This window comes from Vicia villosa, linkage group LG1 (assembly GCF_029867415.1).
Source record: "Vicia villosa cultivar HV-30 ecotype Madison, WI linkage group LG1, Vvil1.0, whole genome shotgun sequence".
Classification (NCBI taxonomy): domain Eukaryota; kingdom Viridiplantae; phylum Streptophyta; class Magnoliopsida; order Fabales; family Fabaceae; genus Vicia; species Vicia villosa.
The window spans coordinates 183,057,775-183,067,785 of NC_081180.1; the positions used below are offsets into that span (position 1 = coordinate 183,057,775).

General features: G+C 41.1%; 1 protein-coding gene across 1 annotated transcript; it reads right to left on the reverse strand.

The window, feature by feature from the left end:
• Nucleotides 1-9,116: 9,116 nt before the first annotated feature.
• Nucleotides 9,117-9,665, reverse strand: LOC131660825 (uncharacterized). The gene has a single exon (XM_058930171.1). The coding sequence runs from the start codon at nucleotides 9,663-9,665 to the stop codon at nucleotides 9,117-9,119; it is 549 nt and encodes a 182-aa protein (XP_058786154.1).
• Between the last annotated feature and the right edge of the window lie 346 nt (nucleotides 9,666-10,011).

A 10,011-nucleotide genomic window follows, 5' to 3' on the forward strand; every position in this document is an offset into this window, starting at 1 on the left:
GATTCTTTAAAGAGGAAGATATGCATAGAGCTGTCCCGGAGGAAATTGATTTGAAATGCTTGTCTAACGAAGATGTGTTGTGGTTGGAAAGATATTTCACGGAGGAGGAGGTTAAGAAAGCGGTGTGGGATTGTGACGATAATAAAAGCCTTGGGTCAGACAGCTACACCCTTGAGTTTTTTCAACAATTTTGGGAGTTGGTAAAGAATGATGTTATTAAGTTTGTCAAGGATTTTCAAGACAAGGCTAAACTAACAAAAGGTTGCACTTTGACCTTTATTGCTCTTATTCCCAAAGTTAAGAACCCTCAATCCGTCTCCGAATTTAGACCGATTTGTCTCGTGGGTTGTTTGTACAAAATCTTATCCAAATTATTGGCGGGAAAATTACAAAGTGTTCTTGGCAAGTTGGTTTCGGTCAATCAAACAGCTTTTGTGTCGGGGAGACACATCGCGGATGGAGTTTTGGTTGTTAATGAGGCTTTAGATTGTGCAAAAAGGAAAAAGAAGAGTTGCGTTGTTCTAAAGGTTGATTTTGAGAAGGCCTATGATTGCCTTAGTTGGAATTTTTTGAGGTATGTGCTTGCAAAAATGGGGTTTGGTACAAATTGGCTTAGATGGATGGACGGCTGTATTTTTTCTAGTAGTATGTCCGTTTTGATTAACAGTAGTGTTACTAGGGATTTTGTGGTTGAGAAAGGGCTCCGTCAAGGAGATCCGTTATCTCCTTTTTTGTTTGTTTTGGCTACGGAGGTGTTAACGGCGTTGATGAGAAAGGCTATTCTTTTAGGGGAGTTTCGGGGGTTTAAGGTCAATGACATCGTTGAAGTTAATATGCTCCAATTTGCGGATGATACTATTATCTTAGCGGAAGGAGATACCACAAACTTGTGGTGTATGAAATCTATTTTGACGGGTTTTGGATTGATGTCAGGTTTGAGGGTAAATTTCAACAAAAGCAATATTTATGGTATTAACGTGAGCAATTGGTACCTTCAAGCGGCCTCCTCCTTTCTCTCTTGCAAAATTGAAAGACTCCCTTTTAAATTCCTTGGAGTTAGAGTGGGGGATAGTCCGAGGAAAAATTCGATGTGGAAAGATTTAATTTCTTACTTTAAGAGTCGTTTAGTCGTTTGGAAGGGTATGCATCTCAACATAGCGGGTCGTGTGTTCTTGATTAACTCCGTGCTCAAGTCCATTCCAATCTATTCCTTATCTTTCTACAAAGCACCGACAAAGATCATTAACGAGATTCGTTCTATCCAAAGCAATTTTTTGTGGAACAGGAGTGGTTCGAATAGACCTATCCATTGGGGGAGTTGGGATAACATTTGCAAATCGCGTGAAGAAGGTGGTTTAGGTGTTAGGAATGTGGAGGTCATGAACGTCGCTTTGATGAGTAAGTGGAAGTGGAGGATTCTAGTGGATGAAGAGGCGGTGTGGCGGGACATTCTCATCTCTCGTTACGGGAATGTTAAGAGGAAAGTCCTCATAGGTTATATTTCGGTGGTGGAGAATAGTGACACTATATGGTGGAGGGACGTGCTTTTAATTGACTCTAATGTTTCTTTGCTGAACAATAATTTTGCAGGGGCTATTATTGTTACTGTCGGCAACGGAACTGACATTCCATTTTGGTTCAGCTTGTGGGCCGGTGTCCAGCCGCTTCATCAAGCATTTCCAGAACTTTACGACTTCGCCTTTGATCGGAGCATCTCCGTAGCCGGGTCTGGCCTCTAGACAGCAGCTGGCTGGTCCTGGAGCGTGGCTGTAGCCTTGAATTCGGACAGTAGTGCCGGTTCTGCATTCCTTTGGAACGAGCTTCTGGACAACATTCAGCATATTCTCCCTAGTGAGAATATTATTCTTTCGCGTGGCGCCTCAATTCGGATGGAGTTTTCACCGTGAAGTCGTGTTACGACATGATTAAAGCGAAGATGTCCGGCCCACCTCTTGATCCCATTATTATTAAAGTTGCAAATCATCTTTGGAAGGTAAAAGTTCCTCCTAACATTCTTCTTTTTGGTTGGCGAATCATTCACAATAGATTAGCTACTAAGAACCAATTATATAGGAGAAAAATTTTGTTGGATATTGATGATTTGGTTTGCTCTTTTTGCTCTACGGAGGAGGAAAGTCGTTCGCATTTGTTAGGAGGTTGTTGTATAGTGGCGGGTATAAGGAGAAAGGTGTTTGAGTGGATTGGTCCCGTCGACGGTTTATCTTTGGAGGAGTTTGAGGGTTATGTCTTTGTGTTCGAGAAAGTGAGGAGTCTAGCCAATAGATCGATAGTTGCGGTAATTTAGTTAGCAACGGTGTGGAGCATTTGGATTAGGAGAAACGCTATTATTTTCAAAAATGATTCGTTTAGCTTTACCGAATGTATGTCGGATGTAATTTTTAATGCTTGGAATTGGCTTTTATCTAGTTATAAGCTAGCGGGAAATTGTAATTTCCACGTGTGGAATATGTTACCGCTTTTTTGTTTTGAGATGTAGTTTCTCTTGTAAGTGGTTGGAGTATCCCTTATACTCTGGTTTTAATCCCATTGCCTATTGAAAAAAATAGAACTAATTGGTGTATTGTTCATGGTATACAAGATATTTTGGATCAGGGATGTTTTTGACATTATATTTGTATACAGATATTTTCAGTAGAACTTACACAATTGCCGCACATTTTTCATCTAAATAACAACAAGCCGACTATTTTGTCACCCGAGCTTGATGAGCTAAGAAGCTTAAGCGTGCCTACAGTTGACAACAACATGCTTGTCTCTGTACCTAGTAAGCATCTTGTTGCTGGATTACCACCATGTAATAGTAGTAGATCAGTTATTTTCATACGGGTCTAGTAGATTGTCTCTGTACCTAGTAAGCATCTTGTTGCTGGATTACTACCATGCAATAGTAGTAGATCAGTTATTTTCATACGCGTCTAGTAGATGTAGAAATATTTTCCTATTTACTTGTATGTGCAATGAGTAAACATGAACCAATAAAACTATCTGGAAGTAATGAGCAGTGTTATGATGTTTTATGTGTATTATTTTATAGTATTTGAAATATTATTCTTAGTACATGAAATATGAAGAAATGTAACAACTAAAATAGGGTGTAATAAAGCCTACGAAATAGGGTGTAAATGGAATTAAATATAATATAATTTGTTCATTTATAAAAGGTGTAAATTATATTTAAAAAGGGTGTAAGTAAGAAAATATTTACACCTGATTTTTATTAAAAAGAGTGTAACTAGAAACGTATTTACATCCGATTTTTATTAAAATAAGGTGTAATTAAGAACATATTTACACCCTATTTTTATTAAAATAGGTATAACTAAGAACGTATTTACACCCAATTTTTATTAAAATAGGGTGTAATTAAGAACGTATTTACACCTGATTTTTATTAAAATAGGGTGTAATTAAGAACGTATTTACACCCGATTTTTATTAAAATAGGGTGTAACGTAGAACGTATTTACACCCGATTTTTATTAATATAAGGTTTAACTAATGACATATTTACACCCGGTTTTTATTAAAATAGGGTATAACTAAGAAAGTATTTACACCAATTTTTTATTAAAATAGGGTGTAATTAAAAACATATTTACACTTGATTTTTATTAAAATAGGGTGTAACGTAGAACATATTTACACCCAATTTTTATTTAAAAATGGTGCAATATATCATGTAATTACACCCGTTTTTAAACAGGTGTAAATTCGTTAGACATTACTCACTCGGTGAATATACACCCGTTTTTTATTTTAAAAAAAATGTGTAAATTTAATAAAAAAACAGGTGTAAATCAACCTTTTTGTACTAGTGTGTATTCATAATATTTAGAATTGATTGTAATATTTCTTTTCTTCTTCCCAGTTATATTTTTAGTGCCATTTATAACATTTGATTTTTGACTAAATATTATTTAAAATTGTAAAATTTTAATCTCTAACTTCTTAATTTATTTTGTAATCTTACCGAGCAAATCAGATGGCCAGCAACAATGAACGCTTGAAGTTCCGAGCGGTTGAGATGAGGAAAAGGTGTTGTACCTGCAAGGCACTCCGATGCCAAAGTAAGTATATATTCCACATGGTACAACAAAGTAAGAGAGTTTTTTTGGGGTAAGAATAGATTACCTTGCCCTCTGTATGTAGAGGGCTATTTATAGGATGTTTTTGGAACGGATTAGACTCCTCCTTCTAGGGCGGATATTTAGGAGACGCGTGGATTGGTTATTTACCGAGCACGAGGGGTCCTCGTGTTCGGTTACTTGGCAAGTTTTCCCGGTCTAGTCGGATGGAAACCGCCACGTGTGATCTGAAGTGTGTTGGGCCGAAGGCGGGAATGGCCCAATTGATTGTACTGGGCCGGTCCAGAATAGGAGCCACCCAAGTCGTTGCTTCCGGACAGAGGAGAGACGACTTATATGAAGTTGACCAGGGGGTTTTTCTGGGATCCGACCCTAAGATATCTGAGGGAGGTAGGTCGTTCATTTCCGGGGAGAAGAAGGGTCAGGCCGGGAGTGGGGAAGCGTGTCGTTTCAGAAAAGTTGGTAAGTGGGAGTGTCGCATTTAATGCGAAATGATGGCTACTCAATTACCTAGGCTATAGGGTTAATGATGACCATCCCTCTGCACAGTATGGCACGTGCGGCGCGTGTGGGGACTTAGGTAGCCTATAAATAGAGGAAAACCTTCATTTTTCCAAACTTTTCAAATTCATTTGCTTCGTTCTCCCTCCGTCGACTCTTTTCTCTTGCAGTGGTGTTTGTTACAGATTTTTCAACTCTTCATCAAAATCGTAACTGTAAGTTTAACCTGTGATCTCTGCTTTCTGCATTTTTACGCTTTGATCTTTATTTAGAACCGATTGCATGTGGTTAGGGTAAGATTTTAGGAAGATTTTTGATGAAGATAGATGATGAATGTGGTGGCGTATGGCGGAGATAGGAGGTTTCACCGTCGTCCACGATTGTGTTTTGTTGCATTTATATTTAGATTCTGGCTTTCTGTATTGTTGATAAGCATTTGATTATGCTTTTAGTTTTTTCTTCGTGCTCTTGCGTCGTAGTTAGAGGTCCTGCGTTTTTGCCCTTTTCCCGGGCGCGAGTTTCTTCTTGCTTGGTATTTGTGGTTATGGGGGGAGGCAAGGACACAATTCTTCTGGTCTCTTGGCCGTAGGCGTGCCCTTTCACTCTGGACGATGGTGGAAGGGTGGACTTGATTTAATTGTCAAAATCACTGTTTTCCCCTGTGTTTCAGGTGAAAATGGCCGAAGAGACTCGCCCGACGGCATCAGGATCGTCGTCTTCAACTCCTCCAGCCCAGAAGGAGGTGCCCCGATCGGCTTGGGTGCACCCAGAGGGGTTGGACGTCGAGAGTTTCTTCGTGGATGACGACTCAGATGTTTTTACGGAGGTCAGGGACGGATGGTCGGTACTTATCCCGTCCGAAGGGGATCGTATCTGCGACGTGTACACTCTTGATCTGCTTCCTATGTATGAGGTCGTATTCCAGGAGATGGGATTTCGGGCCCCCTTTACTGAGTTACAGATCGGCGTTATTAACCACTTGGAGGTAGCCCCTTGTCAGCTTCATCCTAACTCGATTGCCTTCATCCGGGCGTTTGAGTTGGTATGTGCTCATTTGAAGATAGGGGCGACTATCCCTCTGTTGTTTTACATATTCTGTGTACAGCGCACGGTGCGAGAAGGTGCTTTGGTTGGGTATCTTTAAAACAGTCCAAGAAGATATTCAAATCTTACTCTGATTCTCTGAAGCACTTTAAACCTCGCTTCTTCTTCATCCGTCCTCAATCCCAGGAGGCCCGAGATAGCGTCTTTGCTCGGGTACCGACCTTAGACGTCCATGGTCGTCCTGTGCTTAACGATATCGGGGAGCCTGTCACCTCGCGTCGGCATCGCTTTAGGTTCTTTTGGTCCCGTGATCATTTCGAGTACCCTACTGATCAGTACATTACCAAGCTCTCTGATTTAGATGAGGATGCTTAGGGAGATTATGCTGTTCTCCAGAAGTTTATGCAGGGTCTTCCTCCTGTTGCTAAGGTGGATCGGTCCGGGGCACCTATGGTTGGTGAAGATGGGCAAATTATTCGGGAGCCAGGAGTGATCAGTATAAAGGAGCTGTTAGCTGAGAGCACTGATGAGGGGGCTTTTACCTATCTGGGTATTTGCCCCTTTGCTTTTTATGCCATATTTGTTTCGCTTTTTATTGCTTTTTATAGCTTTTTGATAGTGATTTTCTCGATGGGCTGGCCTCTTATGATTTTTTCTTTTTCTTTGCAGAAGCCATGGATCGAGCAAGTCATGACCGAATGCTCAGGCAGGCGAGCAAGCTGAAGGGGATTGTAAAGAGGAGTGCTGGTCCTCGGTTGGCGGTTGTGCAAAGATCTTCGGTTGCGGGTTCAGGTGCTTCCTCCTCCTCTGCCGGCGTCGCTGGTTCCCCTTCTAGGACTCCGGATCAAGGTGAATCCTTGAGACCAGTTATGGTGCTTCCTTCTCCTCTCTGCCCAGAGCCTGATCCGGACGCCTTGGTCTGCCGCAAGCGCCAGAGAACCGAAGCCGTAGATCTTACTCAAGATGAAGTTGCTGACATTTTTACCCTTCCTTCGTGCTTTCTTCAGCCCAAATTCTCCGGGGTGGTCCTTCCTTGACTATTCTGCGTGCTGAATCTTTGCATATTAAGGGTTTGGATCCTTCTGTTCGTCAAAGGTTCCTCGTGCAGGATGCTTCGGCCATGGTTCGTCTTTTGAAAATGGCCACTCTCTATGCTTGCTCGGCACCTTTGTCAGCGGAAGCAGCGAAGTTGCTTCAGGAACAAATCAAGATGAGTGCCTCTGCCTCGGAGGAGAAGGATCGGTTGCTGAAGGAACAGGGCGAGGAACTGGACACTGTGAAGGATCGGCTGAGCCAAAAGGAGGCTGCTCTAATGGACGTGCAAGGTCAATACATCTTGCTCTCCAGGACTTTGTATGGAACAATGTTGTCTTCTTCGGTTAGGGAGGCCTCTCTTTGCCATTCTCAGGCTCCTGCTGAGGATGGGTCGGAATAGGAGAAGGCTCTTTTAACCAGGGCAGACTTGATTCAATATATCAGAGTCTTGTGGGGTGACTGTGTGGCGGCTGCCGAGGATACCTATAACTCCACTGTGGCCCAGCTCAAATTGAGGAATCCGGGGGTGGAGTTGGTGATTGAAGGTACCGGGCCTTACCATCGTGTGGAAGGTGATCAGATTGTTTCTCTGGCCTTTGGGGAGGAGCCTATGACGCAGGAAGCCGAGGAGGTCCCATTCGAGGAAGGTGTTTGAATATTTTCTGTTTGTGTCTAAGTGTGGGGCCTGCGCGCCTGTATTTTTGTAATGCTTTTGTTCTGGGGGGTATGCCCCCCATTTGATATTTTGTACGTATAATTTACCAGCTCGGTCTAGACGGCCGTAGTTGGGCATATTTTCGGGCCATTTTCCCTAATTTGTGCCTATGAATAGAGAGCATTGCTCTTCGCATCAAACACATGAGAAATCCCAAACTCACTCTTCATTCCAAAATCCATTTTTTGTGTCATTTGCATTTTCATAGAAAACTTTAGTTAGAGAAGTTATAGGTGAAAACTAACCCTCCTAACAACTTCCATACATCATTTGGAAGTCGTTAATCATCACCAAACACTTCCCAAACACCCTAGCCAAAAATCACTCTCATACCTCCATTAAAGAGCCAAAAAGAGCCTTATCCTCCCAAACTTCATTCCTTAAGCACATTGTCCAAACAAATCATCCAAACACCTTTCATATATCATATAGAAGCTGTCTATATCATCCACTAACATTGTAACACCATCCCTGGATATCAAGGAAGCTTTCCAGATCACTGCAGCATTTCTGTAACACCTCTAAGCATGAGTTTAAACTCCATTTTCAGAGGTAAGGAACTCAAACTCTAGCTTCACCATTTAAGCATCAATTGTTAAGTTTCTGGATACTAATCTACTCAGAAACATGTAGGGATTAATAGCCCTAAGGTTTTAGGGCCTAATTGCTTATGTTAAGAATTTAATTTTAAAAATGAATTTTAGGGTTCATGTGTATTTTCCAAAAATTCTCTTATTTGAAGTTGAATAAATTGTTATTAGTTATGTGGTTAGATTTGTGGTTTCATGTTGATCACTTTGGTTCTTTATTTTGTTAACATTAATTGAGTTTGAGTGAGGTTCAAAATTTCCCCATTGTTGTTGTTCACGTTGCTGAAGGTTGAAGATGAAGTGGGAAAATCTTATTTTTGAAAGTCGTGCTTAACCCGTAGAGCACTTGCAAGTGTCCGCCACATGTAAGTCTTGCCTGTGCCCCCGTAGCCATGTAGGAAGAAGACACCTCCTTTCTGATCTCTAACCGCCGTCATAATTTCTTCGAAGATCCCCCGCTGGTTGTCTGTGTAAATAATACACTTAATTATATAATGTATAAATATTTAAGTTTGAATGCTCGAAAACAGAATATGAGATAAGCAAGTAACCTGTCATAGATGCATAAAGTGTGTTGAACTCCAGTTGCATTGATGGAATGTCATAACTGCGTTTCTCATATATTAGTCAATTTCCCAGCTTCTCCAAGACGTAGTCATCAAGATAAGGAATTGGTTTAAAGTCACGTAAAGAGCGTCTGTTAAGTAGCAACAACTTTTCAATCCCCATCAGCGTGAGATTTAACAATTCTACCTCAGTCAACTGGAGGTCTGTTCATCCAACACATACAACAAGAAGCATTTGATTAAATTGTAATTATGAAAAAATGCCACCCGTATATTGCCAACAATTACGACTCACCCATGTTTTTTACAAATAGTCGTTGTTGGTGCAACAAACAATCCGATAGCAAAGGCCATGACTCGTTCCAAACATGAACAAACCTGTTTACTTTACCAGACAGAAGCATTACAACAAAAAGCTTTTGAAGGTAGTGACCACAACCCCACTCGCTTGCTTCTTTTATGGCTCCGATGTATTCACGGTCATCTTGAAGGAAACCCATTGCAAAACATGCGTCTCTAAACGAAAAAATATTGCGTATCACCAACCTTTCGAATATCTTCATATGTCATAGGTCCTTTCACGACCGTTAGCATCATCCGTAGATAATATAGTTCTCCGGTAGATGGAGGCACCCAAATTAACCCGCCAATTGTAAACCCCCTTTTTCCGAGGCATCCACATTCTCTGTCTCTTGTGGTAGACAAACATTGTCACAAATTGGTCGTACGTCAATTCCCTTGCATGGTCATAAGTCTCGTTTGCAATTAACCATGAAGAAAACATGGATTTCGTTACGCTTGCCTTTTCCAATACATTTTCCATTCGGTCATAGTCTGAGTAAAATAGCAATTTTTCACCAATAAGGTGGAAAAACATACGTTCAACGGCTGGCTTCCTCCCATGAATCTTGTAGCCGAATAATCTCCATGCAGCTTCACACGGGGACACATATCGATAGTAGAGATACTGATGTATTTCATCAATGTTATTGTAACGACGGGATGGTTGACGCGGAGCATTTACGAATGATGCAGTATTTTTGTCAAATCCCTTGTGGATATATTTGAATAGATACTTGATAGCCGTGCTTTGATTACACCATTCCATGTTGATGTGAGCTTGGTATTTCAAGAGTAACTTTGTGTTGTAGGGTACAATGTGTCTATTGTCTAAGAAGATACCCTTTTCTGGATGGTGTGCGTGGATGACCTTATTCTGTACAGAGGATACCCTTCGGCATCAAAAATTGTATCGTCGATGAACCGTTTGGGATAATATTTAGTGCATTTTGTTAGACGCTGGCCTTAGGATCTAGAGGGGGGGTGAATAGATCGTTCACAGTTTTACGGAGTTAAACGACTTTTCAGCGGAAGTGATTCTGAATCGACTCGCGTCTATTCCGAACCACTATCGAAACGATTGTATATGTGTTTAAAACCAGTCAAAAACTTGA